Below are 24931 nucleotides of genomic sequence, written 5' to 3'. Positions count from 1 at the left end.
TGTAGCACCTTATTTGGGGCTCTCTCTTCCCTGAACATTGTGAAAGAGAGCCAGCAGCTCAGCTTCCCCAGATGTTACTGCTGGCCCAGCCTACCTTTTCTGCCTCTCTGGCTCCAGCTGAGCCTTCTAGAAGGTTAAAGAGCAAGGCCCCAGCTGTGGGCACAGCGAGGAGAGGCATGAGAGAGAGAAAGAGAGAGCAGCCTGGAAGGTGGAATTTGAGAGAATGGATTCCCACCTATTGAGATGACTTTTTATTGCAAACAAAAGAAAGTGGTGAAATCATACTGTATGAAGCAAGAACAAACAAACAAAGAAACCAAAAAAAAACACTCTTACTCATTTTATTACACTATGTGACATTATTAAATGTTTAAGGCAAAATATAATGCATGCCTTTTACAGGCATACAGTATAGAGAATGAAGATTGAGAATCACACCTTCTTGCAAAGCTGCTGACAAGAATACAAACAAGGCAGGATGTGATAAGATACTAAGATATGTATGAAGTGCTGGAAGGAATTTCACAGAAAGGAATAATGTCTAAATGGGTGCTAGAACTTGCTCTGGTTTTTGAAGAATGGTTACTTTCTTTAAAAAATTCCCTGGAGATTGAGGAGCAGGAAGAACATTCTAGATAGTGAGGAAAGACTTATTGGATTACTTTACACTCCTAATTAACCATTCCAATTAAAAAACAAAAGAAAAAAAATCATTTGCATAGAGCACTAAAATGGTGGAAAATCAAACTTTATTTTTCTTGATATTTTTTAAATGAGGTAAATAGTGTATATTTTTCTAGTTTTTCATAGACACAGAGTAGAAAAAGTTTGCATCTGCAAACCCCTAATTGAGGTAGGGGGAAGCCAATCCCATATTCAGGATTCTGTGGACAAAACAATCGGGAATGTTCAAGACATGGCAATGAATTAAAAAATGGTGAAATCACAGGTCGAAGTTATGGTCGAGGAGGTAAAGGCAGGAAGGCACAAATTTCTCAGCCTAGCATTCTTCCTTCCCCAACAGGGATTCCATATACATTTCCAGCTCTAGATCCCATGCCTACTCATTTTTCAGTTCATCTGGACCTGGGCTCTATTGTTCCCTGATCCCATCACCAGCGTCACTGCCTGTTTGTCTTGACTCATCCCTGAGCCCCTATAGAATCCAAGGGCACTTTACCTACCAACAAAGAAACCTTGAGATTAGAAGACTAAGAAACATCTGGGTTCAAATTCTGACTCTACCTCTCTTAGCAGTGTATCTTCCAAATATTAAGATAACCCTTGCTGAATTTGAGTTTCTTCATTTGTAAAATGGAATTAATAGTATCTACCTTACTGAGTTGTACAGAATAAAATTGAATGAGCTAATGAGTAATGAAACTTTTAGCATCCTACTTAATAAATAGCACAGTTATTATGTGTGTTCTGTAGTTTAGATGTTGTGAGGGAAGACGTAATTACTTCCTGATCATTCCATGTATCTTTTCATCCCTCCAGGCTTTTGATCATATGTGACCATACCATCTATAACATGGCTCCCACCACATGTTACCTCTCTGGCTTTTTCTGCAGTCCCGGGAGCATCCTGAATTTTAAAACTCCCTGTCTGTGTTACTATTATCCATGATGTGTAATTACGATAGTGCATGTTCATTGCTTTCTTGTGTATCTCGCTCTTTTGCTGACTATCTTCAAAGACTATCTTATTCATTGTTATCTCCAGAAACCAGTACAGTAACTACTTCGAAATCAGTATGAAAAAATTAAATGTGACTAAGATGATTTTTATAAGCCTCACAGAAAAAAATCAATCTTTCTGAGTTCTCTTTTAGCTTCAGGTTTGTTACTTGACAGATAGTAGGGAACTTGCCAAATGCCATGAAAGAACAATGGGTTATATTTCTTCCGGTCATTGTAGCAATGAACCCCATTCTAAAAATGCTTCTAGTAGGGTATGAATTTTAATGTCCCGTTAGATTAATTTAAAACAGAATCCAACCCACACTGGGCAGGATAAAATAAGTTAAGACATTTTCACAAGCATTTGCTACTTCTGCCCCTTGTGGTGATGCCACAGTATCATGGTATACACTGTTTACCATAATCAATAGTTCTTATCTTTTCTTCATTGAAGACCTCTTTGAGAAAAAATATTAACCTTTACTTTTTTCAAACTAAGGGAACAAAATCATAGGACAAATATTGATGTTTCCTTGTTTTGGCTTTAGCTAGATTTTGGGAAAAACTCAAGCAAACCTGTTATTTGCTATCCGATTGTCACTAAGCAAAAGTGTAACCTTTCTACCTCACTCATACTTCTAACATTCTTCATACTTTTGACACCTATAGCTTTTAGAAAAATGCCTCTAATCTTACATCCCTACCCAAGAGAAAAATTATCTACTTTAATAAAGTTTCTCAGTAAATATGTCTAAGAAAAATAAACAGAAAAGAAAAAAAATAGCACGCAGAAAGAATTTGGAGAGTTCAGAGGATGAAAACCAAGGAATAATTTCTAGGAAACAGAAAATTCTTAACTGCCTTAAATGAAAATTCAGTTTTTAAAAGTGGTCATAAGAAATATGTTGTTAAAAGAAAATGGAATACTAAAGAAATTTCAGACAGGGTTTCCCCTCTGCAAGTCTACTTTTATTTTATTTTTTATTAATCATAGGGGTTTGACTTAGTCCCATGAAACCTTTAAATAAGATGAAAACATTAGTAGATTAATTAATGTTCTGCTCTATAATGCACAGCAGCAGTCAGTTCAGTAACTACATAAAATTTAAATACATATTCAGCAAGCATCTACTCACCCTTTGTTCAGTTGGGATAGGAACTTTTTATTAAAATCTGAGGTGTCAAGTAGGAAAAAAAATCCAGAGAATAAAAGAATTTTTTAAAAGTAAGATAAAATGAATCATCTTTTAAAAAAATATATAAGATCATTTTAGTGCATTAAGACTTTAATAAAAAAAAGTAAAGAAGAATAGTTAAAAAACAGACCGGGTTTTAGAGATGGAAAACAAAAACAACTACAGAAAATAATCTTGATGGGAAGTGATCCAAAAGAAAAAGAAAACAATGTCTTTCTCTGAAGAGAGGCAACTAGCATTAAAGAAGAAACCAGAACAGTAGGATTCCAGCTAACTGAGCACAGATCCAATTTCTTTCTTCTAACTCCACTGTTCAGAGGTGTGGAGGGCGAGAGGGAGAAGGGGAGAGAGAGGTCTGTCAGTCAATCAATAGTTAAGTGAGCCTACTGAGATAGTGCTGGGAAAAGGTACGCAGTGACAGAATATCGTCATGGCTACCAAGGAGGAGACATCTCTTTGGGAAATTGATATGTATGCAAATAATACAATCTGAGGGAGGCTTTGAAAGAGTTTTCATGAAGGTTCCATGGGCAGTCAGAGGAAGAAAGGGTCATGTCCACCTAGAGTCATCAGGGAAGGATTCAAAGGGTAGGATTGGAGGCAGCCCCGGTGAGGTTTGCATCTAGTGAGGAAAAGAAAGAGAGAGGATTCGGGGGGGGGGGGGGTGGTAAATGTGCCAGTTAGTCTGGATAGAGTTTTCTGGATTTCAGTAGAGGGATGAAAAGTCACATAGATAAGTTATGGTTGGAATCACATGGATAAGTCTATGGTTATGGTCACATAGATAAGACATGTCAAACCTATCAGTAGAAAGATGATGTTCTGCTTAAAATGAAAAATAACTTCCTCTCTAACCATGTATATCAAGACTAGCTTTCATATTCTTTTTTTGTTAGTCTTTTTAAAATTAAAGTTTATTGGGGTGACAATTAGTAAAGTTACATAAATTTCAGGTGTACAAATCTGAATACATTATCTGTATCTCACATTGTGTGTTCACCACCCAGAGTCAGTTCTCGTTCCATCACCATATATTAGACTCTGTTTACCCTCTTCTAGTACCCCCCTGCCCCCTAACCCTCTGGTAACCCCTAAACTATTGTCTGTGTCTATGAGTTTTTGTTCCTTCATTTGTTTGTCTTGTTCTTTTGTTTTCAGTTTTATATACCATATATCAGTGAAATCATATAGTTCTCAACTTTTTCTCTCTGACTTATTTCGCTTAGCATTCATTATAATCTCAAGATCCATCCATGTTGTCACAAATGGTTCTATTTCATCTTTTCTTACCGCCGAGTAGTATTCCATGTGTATATATACCACAACTTCTTTATCCATTCATCTATCGAAGGACATTTTCATTGTTTCCATGTCTTGGCCACCATAAATAAAGCTGCAATGAACATTGGAGCACACATGTATTTATGGATAAATGTTCTCAGAGTTTTGGGGGTAGATATCCAGGAGAGGGATTGCTGGGTCATATGGTAATTTTATTCTTAATTTTTTGAGGAACCTCCACACTGCCTTCCATAACGGCTGTACCAATCCGCATTCCCACCAACAGTGTATGAGGGTCCCTTTTTCTCCACAGCCTCTGGATCCAACACTTGTTACTATTTGTCTTGTTGATGATAGCCTTTTAACTGGGGTGAGGTGATATCTCATTGTGGTTTTTTATTTGCATTTCTCTGATGATTAGTAATGTTGAGCATTTTTTCATGTGTCTATTTGCTGGCTTTCATATTCTATATCTCTGTTCTTATGAGCATTTTTCTGATTCACCATGTGATTATGCTTGGACAGAGGAGTCTTTGATATTTGAAGGTGCCAGATCATGAAAAATGCTATTTAATATTTCTCCCGAAAGAAACTTAATTACCATGTTTCCCCGAAAATAAGACCTAGCTGGACAATCAGCGCTAATGTGTCTTTTGGAGCAAAAATTAATATAAGACCCGGTCTTATTTTAGTATAATATAAGACCGGGTCTTTATAATATAATATAATATAATATAATACCCGGTCTTATATTAATTTTTGCTCCAAAAGATGCATTAGTGCTTATTGTCCGGCTAGGTCTTATTTTTGGGGAAACACGGTATGTCACACACTTCATATAAATTAAAAATGCTAAATAAACCTGCCTTCATGAGAACAGACTAAGCCTCCTCTTTTGTAATGCTCCATTTCAGGTTGGCAAAATGATCAAAGAAGCTGCTGGGAAAAGCAATCTGAAAAGGGTGACCCTGGAGCTCGGCGGAAAGAGCCCTTGCATTGTGTTTGCTGATGCCGACTGTGAGTAGAAGTCACTCTGTTAACTTCACCGTTTTGGTGTCTGGTAATGCCATACAGCAAACTTGAAGTTTACAAGAGGTTTTCCATCTAACACCAAAGTGTAAGGCTTTAATCAGAACCAAGCGTTACTCTTGAAAATCTCTTAAACTGTACTAAAGTTATAACATCTAGATAAGTCTAACACAAACACTATTTCTTTCCAGTTTGGAATAGATGACTATTTTCCCAGCTGAACTCTAGGCAAACTAACTTTTACATTTAGGGGCCATAATATATGTTACTTTTAAATATTAGCATACCGTTAACAATAGTGAGATATCCTCAGACATACTGGACTGAGAACAGCTGAGGCAAAAGTAAGTTTCACATTTGCCCTTCATTTTGGGTCGTGTACTCATTTTTATTTGATATGGCCAGAAGAAAATGATACCTACTATTTAAGTAATTTCTTTTTTTTCCTAGCAAATAGTGTTGAATTTACATATATTAAATCTATAATTATGATGTGACTCCATTATAAAATATCAAGTAGAATCCCACAATTATTTCCTAAATGGGAGTCAGTTGGCAAAAATACATGATCATCTATCTAACTCTTTAAGAGCTGCATTATTGGTCTGAAGCTTTAAACACAAATGGTTCATGGAATTGGCCTGTATTGTATTGTGATCTTAACTAAAATTTTTAGAGCATCCTACCTTATGTTCTACAAACATGGCAAGAATCCTGATTTACTGAACCATTAAAACTTAAGCATCATGATTAATTCACAGAATAGATGTAACAATACCCAATTGCTATAATCTTGAATTAATTTTTCAGCATTTAGAAAATTAAATGCAGGTCTCTGTTTGTTCAGCATCTACTAATGAACAACTTATTTTTTCCTTTTAAAGCTCATTCTACCAACTCAAATACATAGATGAGAAAAATTTATAAGCATACATGAAATAATATGCCACACTTTAGATAGAGTTGGAATTGTTTTTTCCTAGAACAGGATAGTAAGGTGGGTGAGTGATTCTGAATATTAGTTTGGATTTTGTTTTTCAGAAACATGACTTTTCTTATTGATCAAGGTATCTAAGAATGTTTTGAAGTTATTTAATGCAATGGATATTTTATATTTTCTTTGTCATTTTGTTAAAATCTGAGGCCTGAGATATTCATAGTCACCTCACTAATTATAAATGGAGATATTTATAAAAATCATTTGCAGTGAGATTTCATATTATAACGCTCTTCACATTCTTAGTAATACCCAGGTTAAACTTGTAATAACCACATTTATTCAGATTCTACTATTTGTTGCTGTCATTTCCATAGGAAATAAAGGATCAGAAAGTTTAGTTTGTCACCTGGCTGGTAAGAGGTGGAATATATTGAATCTATGTCTGACTACATAACTCATGATTTTTCTGCAACAATTTATTACCTCTGAGAAATATCTATATATATATGTGTGTATAAATATATAATCTGTAGAAAATATTTCTTCTTTAACATGAATGGCTTCTTTGCAGTGGACAATGCCGTCGAATTTGCACACCTCGGGTTATTCTACCACCAAGGTCAATGTTGTATAGCTGCATCCCGGCTTTTTGTGGAAGAATCAATCTATGATGAGTTTGTTCGAAGAAGTGTTGAACGGGCTAAAAAGTATGTTCTTGGAAATCCTCTGACCCCAGGAGTCAATCAAGGCCCACAGGTGAGTATACAATAGAAGGAATAGGCTTCTGAAGTGACAAGAATAAAGTGTCCCCTTTTTATTGAATAAGATTACTTCTCATATATGTATCTTCCTAGGTGGCAATACCGTATCAGTTTGCTGATTAAAAAATATAATCTAAGTCCCAATAGTAAAGAAAACATTCTATTTTTGTGTTGTCCGGTTTTTCTATCTAAGAATATTTTATGTATCATGTTGGGAATTAAAGATGTAAGGAAAAATAACAAATATGTTAGTTAATTTCTTGTTTTCTTCAATCTGCATACCTCTTGATTCCTATACTCATATACAGTTCTCTACCCACTTGGAAATTATTAATAATTTGCACAATTGAAACACATCAAAATATACACTTTGAGACTGTTGCAACATCATGACCGACTACATTTCACAGACTAGCCCATGTGCTAATGGCGCATTATACTATAAAGAGCCCCTGCTATATCCTAGCATTACTGAGAAGTTCCTGAGGACCACGTTCAGATATGGTCAGTCTGAAACCTTCTGAAGGTTTATTTTTGTGGTGAATCAAAATTATCTAGACCAGACTGAATATGTCCCTAAGAATAACTGAAAATTTCACTCACTAGTCCTAAACTCTAATGCAATGTTCTCTCGGTCTTTCCTGTGCACTTGAATCATCTCGGGATTTTGTTAAAATACAAATTCTGATGCAGTAGGTCTTCCTACTGTCTTCCAATAGTATTGATACCAATTCAACACCAACAGGAATACTCATTTTGGGGTGTGGTGAAGAGGGAAACTTTATTAAGTGCAAACAGCTCAATTGTGATCTAGTGCGATGTGAGAAGAGCCTGGCTGTTCAACAGCCTGGCTATGAGGCAGACCTGGGGCGAGGCAGCCCTCAGGTGAGCCCCTCTCCAGCTCTACTCTGCTCTGCTCTGTGCCAGTCTGCTCTGCTCTGTGCCAGTCTGCTCCACTCTGCCTGCTCTGCTCTGGCGAGGCTTCTTCAGTGTTTCAGGCAAGACTTCTTCTGTGTTTCAGTTTCAGCTCCAGCCAGGGAAACACAATCTTCAGTCTTTGGTGGAAAGGGAAGGTGGGCTAACTGAGCCAGAGGTGGGCTGTATATAGACAGAAGTCCCTGCCCCTGGTTCCTGATTGGTCTGTCCTCATACAAATGGACTCCAAATCCTCACAGTTTGATTGGTCTAAAGGTACTGTCCTGATTGGTCAGAATGGAGCTGCTCTGATTGATTGGTGAAGATACTGATGGAAATATAGCTGTGCAGCTCCAATTGGACAGGGAAAGTTTCAGCCCTATTGGTTGAAATAAAATACCAGGAACTCCTGGTTTAGACGGTAGGAACACAATGCCCGCAAGCAGTTCAGTGCAGGCTTCTCTCTGAAGCACAGTTTATGTGAGAGGTTTCTGTGTAAAATCAACTGCTAGGCTCTGTTTTTTAAATTTGAGTTCAATTAGCCACTAGGAGCCCTTCTTAGTGGGTATATTCTCAGGCTATAACACAGTGCTGGAGCTGCTGGTTGTAGGACCACACTGTCATTAGCCAGACACTAAAATATAAATTCCTATATTTTAAACGTTAGTGACCATCTAAATTTTCCAACAAACAAACAAATCCTTTCAGCCTCTATCTCCTAGTGCAGATGCAGGGATCTGATTGTCGCCAAATATCTACTCTAGGCACAGGCAGGGGAATGTTCTGACTCGGGAAACATCATGAGATAAAATCCCAAAAAAATTGTGGTTTTTAGAGACATAGTCAGATTAATATATTGGAGCAGGCCAGAGAAGCTGTACCTGGATCCTTGACTACTTATTGACAAAGTAAACTACCTTAACTAAGCAGAACTACCTAACCTCACCTCTTAGTCTGGTTGTATTAAATACTATGCCGTCATTGAAATATCACCTCTTATTAAACCAACACTACAACTTCCTTAATTTGCTGGAAATGAAAGAATATTTTCTCTTCAGAATAGTCAATTAAATATTGTGCATTGAAGAGCATTGAGTAACATTGTGCCAAATACTGTGCCAATGTTAGAAAATGGTTTCTTTTTTCAAATAGCCCTAAATCTAATTGGCTATGGTTGCTGGGTTGTGTGCAGTTAGACCTTTATGAAACCTTTTATGGGGCTTTGGAAGATGGGGGAGATTACAGAGTCAAAGAGAAAAATAAAGTACAACACTTTTTAAGCAGCAAGAAGAGACAAATTAAACTGGCAAGAGGCACTAACCTTAATTCCTCAATCTCTGAAGATTTTCCTTTAAAATTTAACCTCAGCCACACCTGAGACAAAACAGTCTTCACCAGTAGTTTCTAGTCCAAAAGTCACTGAACCCTTTAACACCTCAACATAGGAATTGAGGCCCCTACCATAGGAACAGGTAGCCCCAATCCAAGTGTATGGAAAGAGATATGTGCTCCTGCTGTTCCTAACCAAATCTTTGAACTCGTTTTTTTCTTTATAACAATATTATTTAAGAAATCTTTTAAGTTCTGTCATTCTTGACACATATTTAAATGCAGCCCATTTAATGTAGTACGATAGTAACAATCAAGACAGGCCAGAAATTGAAACCAGACCTACTGACCGCCGTACGGCGGACCTGAACTGGGGACGATGACATGGCTGTGGTCAGCATGGACCCGGCCAGTGGAGATGACGAGGAATGAAAAGAACCAAATGGAGATCTAGGAGTCTTCCTAAAGTCTCAAAGCATCTGCTTTCCAAATGAAATATCTAATTCAACCTAGACTCAAAGTTCTCTTTTTCTCCTATTGCTCTTTGAATTTCAGTTAGGACTATATAGAGTGTGCCAAAAAATGTATACATATTTTAAGCAAGGAAAAAAGTGTATTAAAATTGTAATACTCAATATATACCAATAACAAAAGATGAAAACAAGTCATGTACATACATTTTTTTGGCACCCCCGGTAGTTTCCAGGTAAGTGTGTTTGATTGACAGACATTTCTTCCAGCGTAATTAAATGACAGTCATGTGAAAAGATTTATATGTGTTTTCAGTGCCAATATGTTTTTCTTACATAACTGTGAAACAAACACTAAGTAAAAATCTCTGTCTTTAAGGTTTCTTTCCATGAAAGTTATGAAAATAAAATATATTTCAAGAATGAACCTGAGCCTCTGTCAGCTGTGTTGATTATTTGACTTAATAATACTACCCTAGCATTCTGAAGCTCTCATTAACAGGCTGGGCAATGTATGTTATCTTTACAAATTGCTAATTTTTTGTTTTCTTGTGGTACTTTTCAAATAGATTGATAAGGAACAATATCAAAAAATACTAGAACTCATTGAAAGTGGGAAGAAAGAAGGGGCCAAACTGGAATGTGGTGGAGGTCCATGGGGGAATAAAGGCTTCTTTATCCAGCCCACGGTTTTCTCTAATGTTACAGATGAGATGCGCATTGCCAAAGAGGAGGTAAATGGTTTCATTCTGTTCTGTTTCCTTTGTTGCCATATTTTGCCTGCCTGTGTGTCCACAGTGTCCCTTTAAAATTCTGAGCTCTTCAACATCTTTCTCAATAAATGTTACTCTTCATTTCTGTTATTGGTAAAGATTTAAAGTTCTGATCAAGACTAAAAATAGTAAGGAATTCATTGGGCCGGCCAAGAATACTCAGCCAAACACAGATCAAGATACTTAATGACTTCTAGGTACTTCATTCACAGATTTAAAGTAATGGCAAAGAAAGTCGTATCTTCAATGTGCTTTTTCTTTTTTGGAAATAGTATATTTGAAAACAATTGTAAAATGATCTGCAGTATTGTTAATTAAACTTTTTTTTTATTTTGAGATAATTGTAGAATTAGTTGCTGTTGTAAGAAATAATACAGAAAAATCCCATGTACTCTTTACCCAGTTTCCTTCAATGGTAACATCTTGCAAAACTATAGTATTACAGCAAGTACGTTGACATTGATATGATCAAGAAACAGAACATTTCATCACCCGATGAATCCCTCATATTTCCCTTTAATAGGCAAATCCATGTCTCTCCTACCCCACCTTGGCTTTCCCTTAACCAAGAATCTCTTCTCCATTTTTATAATTTTGTCATTTAAAGAATGTTAAATAAGTGAAATCACACTTCATGTAATTAGGATTGGCTTTTTTTCACTCAACATAATTCTCTATAGATTCATCTAGGTTGTTGCATGTAAAGATACTTGCACCTTTTTACTGCTGAGTAGTATTCCATAGTATGGATGTACCACAGTTTGTTTAACCATTCACCCACTGAAGAACTTTTGGGTTGTTTCCAGTTTCGGGCTTCTATGAATAATGCTGCTATAATAATTAGAGTACAGGTTTTTGTGTGAATGTAAGTCTTCATTTCTCTGGGATAAATGCCCGGGAGTACAATTTACCAAGGGTGGTATGATAAATGCCGTTTTTTAAGAAACTGCCAAACTGTTTTCCAGAGTGGCTGAAAGATACATTCCCGTTAGCAATATCTGAGTGATCCAGTTTCTCAGCATCCTTATTAATGTGTTGTGACTATGTTTTATTTATTTTAGCCATTCTGATGTGATAGCTCATTGTGGTTTAACCTTACATCTCTCCCACGGCTAATGATGTTGAACATCTTTCCTGTGTTTGCTTATTTGACATCTGATACATATCTTCCTTGATGAAATGTCTCTTCCTGTCTTTTGCCTATGTTCTAATTGGATTGTTTGCTTTTTAGTGTTGAGTTTTGAGAGTTCATTATATATATCCTAGATATTAGTTTTTTGTTTGATATATGGTTTGCAAATATTTTCTCCCATTGTGTAGCATGTCATTTCATCCTCTTAGCAGGATCTTTCTCAGAACAAAAGTTTTTAATTTTGAGGAAGTCCAGTTTATCCTTTTTGTTGTTTTATGGATAGTGTTTTTGGTGTCAGCTCCATGAACTCTTTGTTTACCTCTAGATCCAAAGACTTTTTTGTCCTGTGTGTTTTTTCTAAAAAGTTTTAGAGTCTATGGTTTACACTGAAGTATGTGATCTATTTTAGGTTAATTTTTATATAAGGTATAAGACTTAAGTCAAGGGTTTTTTTGTTTTTGGCTTTTTGCCTATGGATGTCCAATTGTTCCAACATCATTTGTTTAAAACACAATTTTTCATCCGTTCCATTACTTTTACAACTTTATCAAAATTGAGTTGTGAATATATGTAACAATTTATGGGTCCTCTACACCATTTCATTGATCTATATGCCTATTTCTTTGTCAATGCTCTTTTGATTATGGTAGCTATATAAGTCTTGAAATTGGGAAGACCAAGTCCTCCCTCTTTATTCTTCTTTTTCAAAATTGCTTTAGCTACCCTAGTTCCTTTTATTTTCCATATACATTTTAGAATAACCTTGTCCATATATGTAAAAAAAATCTTGCAGGAATTTTGAGAGGAATTATGTTAAACATCTCTATCAATTTGGGGAGAATTAACATAGTAATTGTGTTGAATCTTCCAGTCATTGAACATGGTAGGTCTCTTCATTTATTTATATCTCCTTTGATTTCTTTCATCAGCATTTTGTAGTTTTCAATATATATGTCCTATACATATTTTTTATTATACCTAAGTATTTTTGAGTGATTGTAAATGGTATTTCTAATTTCAGTATGCACGTATTTGTTACTAGTATATATCATTGATTTTTGTGTACTTTTAGTATCCTGTGACATCACTGAACTCACTTATTCTAAGAAGTTTTTGGAATTTCCTTGGGAATTTCTATGTAGACATTCATATCATCTACGAATAGGGACAGTTTTAATCCTTCCTTTCTTATCTGTATGCCTTTTATTTCCTTTTCTTGACCTTTTCACTTGTTAGAATTCCAGCAATATGTTGAATAAGAGTAATAAGAATGCACTCTTTGCTTTGTTTCCTATCTTAGGGAAAAAAACATTCAGTCTTTACCATTGAATATGACGTCAGCTCTGAGATTTTCATATATGCCCTTAATCAGGTGTAGAAAGTCCCTTTTTATTCCTAATTTGTTGAAAGGGAAAAGGGTTTGGATTTTGTCTTTTTTTTTTTTTGCATCAACTGAGGTGATCATGTGGTATAAAGACATGGTAGTTGTCCTCAACTCCTACATGTTCTATATATTACCCTTGTAAATATATAATATCAAGCTTTTTAAAACTTTTTTGTATCTTGAGTTTTCCTTTGATCCACAGAGCCAACTATGATTTACAAATATTCTTGTTATTATTCTAAATAGTAAATGAGAAACCTAAGACCCAAAGTAGTAAAGTAATTAGGTCACAGGTTTAGTTAAAGGCAGTTTGGCAGTATAGTATAATTCTCATGATTACCACTCCCCACTCTTTCTACATGACCAACTGTTGCTCATATTAACTTCATTCTTCATTCAATCCCACCATAACCTAACATTGCAGAATCCCATGGAACATTCTGTTAAAAGTTGATAGAATGTCAGTGCTAGAAGAAACGTTATGGATAATTCAGGCCAAAAGTCAAATTTATAGGTGAGGTCAATGAGATCCAAAGAGCTTGAGTGATTTCCTACTGTTTCAGAATTACAGCATCACAAAGCTAGAAGGATCACTTAAGACCACCTCTTCAACCCCTATTATGTTTTCAGTTTGCTACTGACCAATGGCCAGTCAGTGTCTTTTAAAACAATATCAGCAAAAGGTAACTCATATTTCTTAGGTATTTCCATGTTTGGACAATGCTAGGCATTAGAAAGTTCTGCCTCTAGGTGCCTAGGAATCCCTCCTCATATGTTCAATTTGCTGTTCCCATATCTGCCCTATGGCCTTTTTCCACATAAAAGGCCACATTATTTTCACATTATTCATCACCCTCCACAGTCTCTTGGGCCTATATTTTTCAGTTGTTGCACTTCCTAATTGTTCTAGACAAATATATTGCCGTTGAATATTCAGTAAGCACAAAGTAATTAACATTAAGAAGAATGTAATTCATAGATATGACACATAACTAGGAAAGTTTACTTTGCATTTAGGAATTATAAATAATCTACCTCATGGCCCCCCTGAAGGCTTTTAATTAATCCAGAGCTAGATTCACTGGCTTTGGGCTATGAAGGTATTATATAATATACTACAATAAAAAGGCACTAATGACTCAAATATACTGAATCACAATCCTTTCATTCAATAAACTTGTATTTCATGTCTGTGAAGTGACAGAGAATCTAGGTGTGTTATTTACTTTACCCCACAAAACATCACCAAATCAGGGGGAAAATGCAGAATCAGATTTGTTAAGAGGAAACAAATAGGAAAACAAAAAAAGCAAACGCGTATGTATAATCAAACAACTTAGTTTCTCCACATCGGTTCAGCCCCCAGCTGAGTTATAATTTTTGTATTTACTGACAAATATTTGTCTTATTCAAGATGTTATTCTTGCTTATCTTGGTTAATACCAGATACAAAGGACTAGGGGGGGAAATCTTCAATCAAGGAATCATTTATTCTGTTCCTACAATATTCATAGAACAGCTTGTGTGCTACTTCAAAGTAGGAGCCTGGAGTCATGTACTAGGTTCAGTTAAAATTATGTAAGGTATTAATACATTTATTTGCAGTAGCTGTTATATCTGTGATTCCCAGGTTACAAAATAATGATTAGATTTACAACCTTAGGATTCACAATAAGCCTGTATTGAATGGTAGATACCTAGTGCTACATTTAGATTAATGATGAACACCAGAAAACAATTTCTCTTTTCTGATTTCTGCCTCCTAGAATTTATATTACCCACAAATTCTGGCAACACTCGAAGGAGCCCTTCTTTCATTTAATTTTAATACATGTTTTATGGAAAAATATTATAGGAGCTTAATTTTTAAGAGAAAACCAGTTGTTTTTCTCTAGTCAGGGGACAAGATACAGATAGGGTTGCACTGATGAGAGAGTTTAATAAAGAGAAAGTGTTTAGACTGGAATGAATAAATTGTGATTTTTGTTTCCTAACCTATGGTTACAGTCATTGCCAATACGCTCATGCTTTGGTTAGTACAGAATGGATGAGGATTTAAGCTCTTACAGTAATGAATTATTCTATTTGGTATTGTGAGTTGAATAAGATTTGGCTGAAGAGAAGAATCTGAACAAAAATCATGTGGTTTTACCTAACGTGGCTGATTGTGAAAATATCTGAAACTTCAATATCATAGTTGATATTTCAAGTGATGGTAAACTGATATTTAAAATATAATTATTAGTATCAATCATTGCCTACTCATTTATTCAGTAGAACAAGCATTGCTTTTATGGGTTTGCTGTTTATGTAATGACTTGGAAGATGAGGAAAACTAGGGAGAGAATTTAAAATGTTCCTAAATGGAAAGGCAACTCTGTAGTTAATGATTTCATGAATAATCATTAACTTCTTGGAAAACAAATTCCAATTCTAGAAAATGAATATTGTCTTATTTATTTGAATCCCATCTTGTTCCAATAAGAATTTAACACGTCTTAACCTAGCATTCCAGCAGCTATCGTTTTGATTCTTACACATAGGTTTAAGATGAGACGCAAAATCTTAATCAATTTAAGATAGTTTGTAGGGGGAAAAAAAAACCAGAATGTTATTTAAAATACTTAGTTTTAACCTATTACTTTGATTTATTTCATTCATTTCTTGTGGTATAGATATTTGGACCAGTGCAGCAAATCTTGAAGTTTAAATCTTTAGATGACGTGATCAAGAGAGCAAACAATACTTTCTATGGCTTATCAGCAGGTGTCTTTACCAAAGATGTTGATAAAGCCATCACAGTCTCCTCTGCTCTGCAGGCCGGGACAGTGTGGTAAGTCAAACCTACAAATATTGCCTTTTCAATGGTAACTACATTAACAGGTTACTTTGAACCTTTTCAGACGTTGACTTTTCATTTGGAATCACATGGCCTGATGTGATTGCTACCTTAAAAAACAAACAAACAAACAAAAACAAAAGTATTCTTACATATTGGAAGAATTTTAGAAGGGTATTTTCTTTAACTCTTTACAGCCTCCTCCAATTTCTTGCCCAAAATATTTTATTGATGTCTGGATAATACAATATAAGTGTTGCTAAGTAATTTCTAGGTACTTGGTACTATGCTATACACAAGGGAAATAAAAGTTGTATTTTTATTAAGTTAATTAGATAATAAGACTATTTGGTGCCCTTATGTATGCAGACATTTAATTCTTACATCAGCTTCTTATTCTTGGATTATTAGAGATGTCTGAAGGTCTTAATTTGGAAGAACATATTGAGTTTTGAGGAGTATGTCCCTCTCATTTTTGATGTGGTTTATATCTCTGTTTTTAATGCTTTTTGAAAAAAGTTTATTGGGGTTGACAGTGGTTAGTAAAGTTACATAGGTTTCAGGTGTACAATTCTGTAATACATCATCTGTATATCACATTGTGTGTTCACCACACAGAGTCAATTCTCCTTCCATCACCATGTATTTGATCCCTTTTACCCTCATCTACCACCCCCGCCCCTCCTACCCTCTGGTAACCACTAAACTATTGTCTGCGGCTGAGTTTTTGATTCTTTATTTGTTTATCTTATTCCTTTGTTGCTTTCAGTTTTACATCCCACATATCAGTGAAATCATATGGTTCTCGACTTTTTCTGTCTGACATTTCGCTTTAATTTAGAGGATATAAATGCTGATGATGTGCCTTTCAAGCTGTTTTATCCCCACTTAGCCCCCAGTCCCTGGACTGTTTTGTTGGTAATTTTTGTCCTGTCAAACCTCACTCTATGCCCTCAGACCTTGCAACAGCCCAAGACTATTTCCCTTCCCAATAATGTCACGTCAATTCCAGTTAAAAATTTGTTAAACATTGAAAAGTATTTGTCCTTAAGAGACAGACAAGCTATCTTCATTCTTCTTGATAGGTCCAGAATCTGTCTTCCTAACCAACAGGAGAGTCCTCATTTAGTTAATATGTACTCTACGCAAGGCCCTGAGCTACATTCTTTACGTTCATTATCTTATTTTACCTTACAACTGTTTAATTATGTCAAATTTACCAATGAAAAAAATGGAAGCTTAGCAAGGTTAAGTAGTTGATCAAGATCACACAATATCTGACAGCTGAGATTCAGACCTATTTGATATTCTAAAGCCATGATTCTCAACCCTGGCTGTACATTAGAGTCATCTGAGGAGCTTTAAACATAGTATGTATATAAACTGATTAGGGGTTGCGGAGGATGTCCTGTACATTATACCTACCAATTATATCAGTCTCTGTGATTGAGTCTGGGTGTAGCTCTTTTAGAGTATTTTTCAAAGCTCCCACGTGATTCTAATATGCAACCAGTACTGAGAACCACTGCTCAAAAGCCTGATTCTTTCTATAATGGGGTGTTTTCTTTCAGAGACTCTCAAATAAAATGAAGTGAATTCTTCTTAATCAGTATGGCTAGTAATTAATGTAGAATTATCCTATAATAAAATTATTAATAAAATTGAGCATTGCTATTGTATGTGTGTATATTATCTCCATTTAATACTTACTACATACCAAGCACTATATGAAGCACATTCTATACATCATCTTACTTACACTTTGAAACGACCCTATTAAATATTATCATACCCATTTTACAGAGGAGGAAACATATGCTTAGAGAAGCTAGGTAACTTTCCTAGTATGATCCAGGTTCTAAGGGGGAGAACCAGGGTTTGTGGGCATAGCACCTCCCTTTAAAACAACAAAAAATCATAGAAAGAGAATCAATTAGCAAGGCTGATCATTTTGAACTTAATTGAATATTTCTCAGCCCTCAGTTTAGTTACACCAACATAGTTTCATTTCCAGTGTAGAGTCAAAAAGGCCAACTCATTTTCTGTGCTTTTTAACAAAGACAAGTTTCAGGTTTTTGACTTTGGAATAACAGAATGTTATATGCCTGCTTGATTAAGAAGCTTGTTAAAAGCTTCTTATCATTCCACCCAATAGCGTGTGAACCCCCAGTCAGGAATTTCTCTACTATTAAAACAGAAGCAACCATATTCTTATTACTGTATATCCTCGAACATAATAATATTCTGGCATTATCCCAGACATGGTCGGGGTTTGGTGTTATCAAGAAAACTATTGAATTCCAGAGTTTTGGGGGTTTGACCTATAATTTTAAAGTAATGATTCGATTTACAGTTGAAAACGCAGTTAAACAAAGCTGAGACAAGTTGTCTTTTGAAAATATAAGTTCATTGAAGGAACTCCAGAAGGAGAGGCTGGATAAGAATTCTGTGGTCCAGTGAAAATATGGAACTCTGGGAATTGGGTAGTAAGTGCTGTAACTGAGAAAAATGTCTGAATATTATCTCAGGATCAAATTAATAACCGAACTCTTCCAAGCACAATACAGTTTGTCTAGAAGTTACATTATTATTCGCCTATTATAATAGAATGAAGGGAAGGAAAAGTATTTTTAAAAAACATTGTTTCTCCTTTAAATAATGTTTTTCCTCTTATGTATAATGAGAATCACATGACTAGATTTGGCTGTTCACTTTGGCCACAAGGAAATTTAAAGCTAAACAAATTTTAATATCTTCCTTTCTAAATTTTCCCCCTTGTCTTAATCTTTTATCATAATTTTTTTTCTTTAACTTTAATTATTCAGGTTTTTGTAACTATGTTTGTTCAGAAATATGGCAAGGAGTAAACAAATTAATAATGAAATCCAACTCCTTCCAAGACCTCAGTTTAAGCAGTTATTGAAGCAATTAATGAAAAAAAGTGAACTGAGTAATATGATACATATTGCACTTGTGAAAGAAAAGTGATTCTAGCCTGCTAAGTACACAGCGCTCAAGAGAATTACAAAGCTTATTGAATATAGGCAGTAAAGAACACCCATCCAACAAACTCACTAGCAAAGCATACCCTTCCTCCTATGGCATACTGGCTATTCTAGGTTTTGTAATTCAAGCTACAACTTCTGATGGACACAATGTTCTACCAAATGGCTCTCCACACACAGAGTTATACCCTTCTATTTGTTTTAGGCAGTATATATATATATATATATATATATATATATATATATATATATATATATATATTTCTGCAATCTAATTTATAGTGCTATTTTTTTATCACAATGAGTATATTGAAATTAATGGAGTTCTTCAATAGCTCTCTGAATTTCAAAAATTCCATATTCAGAAGTGATTTCATAGGTTAAGTGTGATCTATATTGTACTTCTTTTCTTTTCAGGGTGAATTGCTATAGCGTGGTATCTGCCCAGAGTCCCTTTGGTGGATTCAAGATGTCTGGAAATGGACGAGAATTGTAAGAATAACTTTTTATTAAGAAAAATACTTATCTGAATAAAAATGGTTGTCACTCCAGGGCATTAATCCATAGTCACTATTTGAATTAAAACTTGCTTCTGTTCCTTCCTTGAGATTCATACTGCAAAATAGCTTTTTAAATGCTGTATTTACGCCATCAGTACAAAAAGATAATGACAGAAGGAAAATATAACTTATTAGGCTCCTACTATTCATAAGGGACCATACTCAGCACTTAACATGGGTTATTAAAATATTGCTTACTTTTAGAATTGCTTGCTGTATATGTGAAAGTAATTTATTTTGGAAACATTTCCAGAAAGGAGCTAGAAACCACAAATTGGTGATTGTAAGTGTACAAATATAAGAACACTCTAGTTATTTAAAATCCCTTAAATAGGTAATTTAAGTGTCTTTATCTAAAAAAAAAAGAAAAAATTCAGTGTAAGACAAATGATTCTTATTGTTGAAAACATTGATGTAGAATCCAAAATTTTAAATTACCTAAATGAGTTATTTCAGTTTTAAATCTAAACTGAAAGGGAAATTTGACTATGGAAAACATGTTTTATAGTCATGATTAAATTGAGAATATATATTGAAATGCCTTTATGGACCTTCAGGTGCTTTTTAAATCAGGGTATATAGAATTTTTTTAATGTGCACATACATACATACACATAGAAAATAGTGGCAATATGTTTGCTGAATTTTTTTCAATCTATTTTAAGTAGTTCATTTCTTAAAATTTTCTTATATTTATCAATAAATTTCAAAAGCCATATAGAAAAAAAAATGTCATATACAAACTTTGTGAAATCAAACACCGTAAATCTTCCCAGTTTATACATAGCATGTAAAAATAAGTCTTAGTTTCTAAAGGTCATGAATGCATGAAATAGCCACATTCTTTGTCATTTAAATACATCAGCAAAATTACAATGAAACAACTATCTTTGGAGAGCCAATAAAAAGAGGAAATGAAAAAATGATCCATCCTCTTTCTCAGTATACATTTATTAAGTACTTGTATGTATATAAGGTCCAGGGAGCCCCAGGAACATGATACCATGTCCCATCCTTCATATAATTGTGCTGGCAGGAGGAATATGTAAAAAGATATATAATGCACCTACACACACTGGGAAATAAATGGTAATAGACTGGGAGTCCATGCCTCGTGGTGGTAGAGAAGCAAAGTGCAGACCACAGTATCCAAGGACAAAAAATCTGGGCACCACCAGAGTATAACATTTATGACATTTCTCTAACTCACAATTTTCATCAGTCCAACAAGGTTAGCATTTGTGATGGGGACAGGAGTGGGAGAAGAAAGTAGAAATTCTATGAGCTCTTTTTTATACTTAAGAATCTATGGTTATAACCTTGTGGGAATTCAATGGATTGAAAAAAAACAACAACTTAATGGCAGTTGTTAAAATAAAAGAAGACCTCACAGAATTTGGCTGGCTGGTGGAGATTTATGGGTATGGAAAGTATTATTTCAGACTTAAACAGGATACAAATTAAGAAGTCTTGAATTCAAAAAACTGGATTACATTTTATTAGTGGAGCAACGAAAAGCCATGGATATCTTTAGAATGTTGTCAAGAAGGTAGAGAATGGCAAAAGATCAATCAACCCATAAAAAGTGCATGGCATAGTAAAGAAAACATAATTGGAGATTCACTGACTTGTATTTGAGTCTTGACTCCATTGCTTGCTAGCCATGCAGCTTGGTTCAAGTTGTATAATTTTTGAGTCTCTATTTTCTCCTATTCAAGATAGAGGTGTTAACATTCTTCCAAAGATGGGTATGAGAGTAAAATGATATACTGCATGTTCATTCTCCAGCATTGTAACTGTCACAAAGTGGGAACTCAACAAATAGTTTCTTCCTTTCCTAGTTCTTTTTCTTTATAATATGCATTATCAGGGAGCCCCTTGGCAGAAATAATTACATTGTACAAAAAGCTGTAACAAAGATTAGATTATTCTGAAGGACAGTTAGTTCAATCCTGGCCCAGCTATCTAACACATTTCCCTCGGAATATTGAAGATAAAATAATCAAGAGGAATGAAATAACTAAAGCAGACCAAACATGTCAATTTTTTTTTATTTAATTTGATCAAATTTTAAGTTCAAGACATACGGAAATCAAATAGGAGAGGGATAGAAAACATGAATCAGCTCTCAGTATTTCTTAAAATCTGGAATGTGGTCATAGATAATTTCCTTCTTTAAAATGTAAAGGAAAAAGTTATACAGTAATTTTTTACTTAAAAAAATTTCATCTATTGATACTATTGATGTCTACCTGAAATGAAATTTGGCCAATTTAATAAAGAAGTCATTTGGCAAGATGTTCAAAGAGAATTACTGAAGCAATAATCTCAAACAACACCCAAGAGTTCAATTACAATTTATCCTCAATGATAGAAAGGCAGAACTGATCAGTTGGGAACAGAGTTCTCAAAGAGCCAAAAATAATGGTATGTAGAGCCGAATGAGGTGGCAATACTGAGTGTCCGAACCTGAATTTGCATCTCATATCTCGGTGCTAACACTAGAATGAGTTAAATGGCAGAAATTCCTCCCTTTGTGTAATTATACACTAATTTTTACTTAAGTTAACAGAAGTCAGTAAAGACTTTACTAGTATGCTATTTTCAAACTTAACTAGCTCTCAGCACCCCACAGATATTTCTTTCCTCCTGTCCCTTTTAGAAAAAGGAAGCATGAAAATTCAACTACTGGGCTTATAGAGAGAGTTCACGTGAATATTTTTGGCTTGATTATATTTGCCAAGTCACTTCAGCAAACATTTTCTCTGTGCCTACTTAAGGCTCCTGTCTGGGTCCAGAGTGAAAAACTGATGCAACTTGTTAGTACAGGGTGGATCCTGGGTGAGAAGCATGGGTATGACCTGGAAGTTTGTGGGAAATGCCAAGTCTCAGACCTCTCTCCAGACCTACTGAAACAGAATCAGCATTTCAGTCAGGTTACAGGTTATTGGTACATTGAAGATTTTAGAAGCACAGAACTCGTCACCCACAGACGAGTAAGATAAAGAGATGTGTAAACAGATGTTTTTGTGTTCTAGCATACACATAGTATATTTATAGGCAGATTAAGGAGCAGGACTGACTTTAGCCTGAGTATGGCAATAATCACACAGTACTGTCCTGAGAGTTTCAAGTGTCCATGTAACTCAAAGCCTATCGGCAAAAATCATGGGTTAATTTATCTAACGTTGTGAGCTAAAGTACATACTAAAATATTATCCTTTAATGGGTTTCAGACAACTGAGGCTAAACCCCTTAATTACTTTGAAGACCATGCTCATTGAAGCTTTTCGAAGGCATTTTCAGAAGCTTAATGGCCCAAGAAAATAATCAGTGTAAGAGGATTAGGTTACCCAGGAGAAAAAGATGTCTTCTACATACCTGCCTACCTCACCAGAAGGGAGGGGTAGAAAAGATCAAGATCTTTTTCCTCTGTAAGCCTACATGTGCATTAGTGTTGTGATTTTAAGAGTACTCTTAGGTACATGAAATTTAATCCTCTGATCAAAACAATACAGAGAATAACTTAACTTAATCTTTTTAGTTATCTTTAACAAAGGATAAATCACAGTCAGTTTTCAAAACTAGTAGGAGGTCTCAATAACCCTGACAACAAGATACCAGAGTCCTGATTGATTGACGCGGGTTAATTCCTGATCATTTGGGTTAGAGTTAAGAGTTATATAAGCAAATGGCAGGCATTGAAAACCCAACAACCACAAAAAGTCCAAAGGCCTGAATTTAGGCCAATGAACTCTTTCCCGTTTTTAAAAACAAAAGAGACAAACAAAAAAGAAACACTAGATCAATTTTTTTTTCCACCTAAGAATCAAGGATCAAAAGATACTGTTAAAACGACAGCTAGAAAATATTTTCTTTCAAGCCCTATTTAGGGCACTATAGAATGAAATGGAAGCATGGTCATTTCTAGCCCTGTCACTTCTGGGTCAATCACACATGGTAAATAACTAAGCTGAACTATCCTTTAATTGACTGGTTTTTCTGTACTACTTGACTGATTATATATTATTACTTCTCTCTTATACTATGTCTGTCTTATTTATTTTAAGCTAAACTAGAAATAAAATTCATGTTGGGCTGATGTGTGTGTGTGGGGGGGTAAGCTCTCTTATAGTCAAGTAGAATGTCAAAAATGGACAATTCCTGTGAAAATCCACTGAGTGTACATGATAATCATTTAAAAAGAAAAAAGAAAAAAAATTCCCCACGAGGAGATTTATGTAAGACCAAATAACTTGTCATTGGCTAGAGACTCTTTGAAATGCTTCTGTACACAAGAAGTGTCTTCCATTGTCCCTAGCCAGATAAGCAAGAATAAACTTGTACCAAATTATGAACTATAGTACATTTGTATTGCTATGTTAAATTCTGTGGGTTTTTTTCCCCCACTGTCTCTAGGGGAGAATATGGTCTCCAGGAATATACAGAGGTTAAAACAGTCACAATGAAGATTTCTCAGAAGAACTCATAAAGAAGCTACAAGAATGGAGAGAAGATTCCTCAATGGTTAAGCGTCTCCTATAGTCGCTAATATATTAGAGTGGGTTTTAAATACAAAATTTTTCTTTTCTTTATTTTTTTTAAACATAAGCTAATCATCTTAGCATTAATACTACACATAGAATTCTTGACGTGTAGCTTCTACTGAATCATTTACTTTCTGATATGTGACCCCTAAATCCTATCTGCAACAAAAAGGATGGATTTAGATGCAAGATCTCTCTAGCTCCGTAATAGTCTTGTGCTTTTCTTTGTACCTACCTGTCCAGAATAACCATTTTATAGAAGAGGACCAGTTGTCACCCAGCTCCTTTCCATTAATGGCCCCTTGAAATACTTGACATATCTACTAACTGCAGTAGATGTGCTCTGTTCCCAGTAGTTGTGAAGTCCTTGGAGTTTGTTGGAATGTTTCCTAGAATGTCATGTTTGCTAGTCAATTGAAGTAATGCCTAAAATACTTAGCTGTAATGTAAACATAAAACTTAATAAAAACAACCTTGCATGATTCTTGTTAAGTTTGAATTTTTTAAGTGGAAGTTTTGGTTATGGTGATCTCCTCTCCCTGTCATTCAAAAACAGTATTAACTTGAGCATAAAGATGCATTTAAAAACAAAAATCCAATCTATTCATTCTCAAATGGGTAAAGAAACATTTTATTTTCCGGAGGTAGTCTTGAAATCAGTAACAAACATTTGAGATAAATGGTTTCAGTCCTTCAGCAAGCATTTACTGAGTTGCTACAAAGTTCTGGAATAGAACACTATGTTAAGTGTTACAGGAAACAGGTGAAGAGTGGGTGGTGCATTATCTAAAGGTGCTTTAATTTAGTGGAGAACAAAAATACCATTCAAACAAACAAACGAAAAAAAAATATAGCAAACAAGAATGAAAGAAAAAAGAATGGGCACATAATGGAAATGCGAATTCTAAGACCTATGAGAGTGTGTGCAATAATGTGCCAAAGGTAGATCACCTCTAACTAAGGGAACTGGAAATGGCCTCATGAAGGAAAATTGTCAGGATGTGAACCTTAATTGATGATTGAATTGTAGTGAATAAAGGGAAAAGAGGTTCCACAACATAGTCACTAATGGAACACTGGAAACAAT

At 34.9% G+C, this 24931-nt stretch overlaps 1 protein-coding gene across 1 annotated transcript in view; it reads left to right on the top strand.

Annotated features, from left to right (window-relative positions):
• Window positions 1–24328, top strand: part of ALDH1A1 (aldehyde dehydrogenase 1 family member A1) — a 54624-nt gene extending 30296 nt beyond the window's left edge. Inside the window, 6 exon segments of the mRNA XM_033123754.1 lie at window positions 5075–5177; window positions 6701–6885; window positions 10174–10338; window positions 15569–15726; window positions 19155–19229; window positions 23717–24328. Of these exon segments, the coding sequence (XP_032979645.1) occupies window positions 5075–5177; window positions 6701–6885; window positions 10174–10338; window positions 15569–15726; window positions 19155–19229; window positions 23717–23789 (759 nt within the window). The 3' untranslated portion in view covers window positions 23790–24328.
• Window positions 24329–24931: the final 603 nt, after the last annotated feature.

Source organism: Rhinolophus ferrumequinum, chromosome 12 (assembly GCF_004115265.2).
Source record: "Rhinolophus ferrumequinum isolate MPI-CBG mRhiFer1 chromosome 12, mRhiFer1_v1.p, whole genome shotgun sequence".
NCBI classification, from domain to species: domain Eukaryota; kingdom Metazoa; phylum Chordata; class Mammalia; order Chiroptera; family Rhinolophidae; genus Rhinolophus; species Rhinolophus ferrumequinum.
Note: the sequence above shows the minus strand (reverse complement) of the source record. Positions and strands in the feature narration are given on the sequence as shown.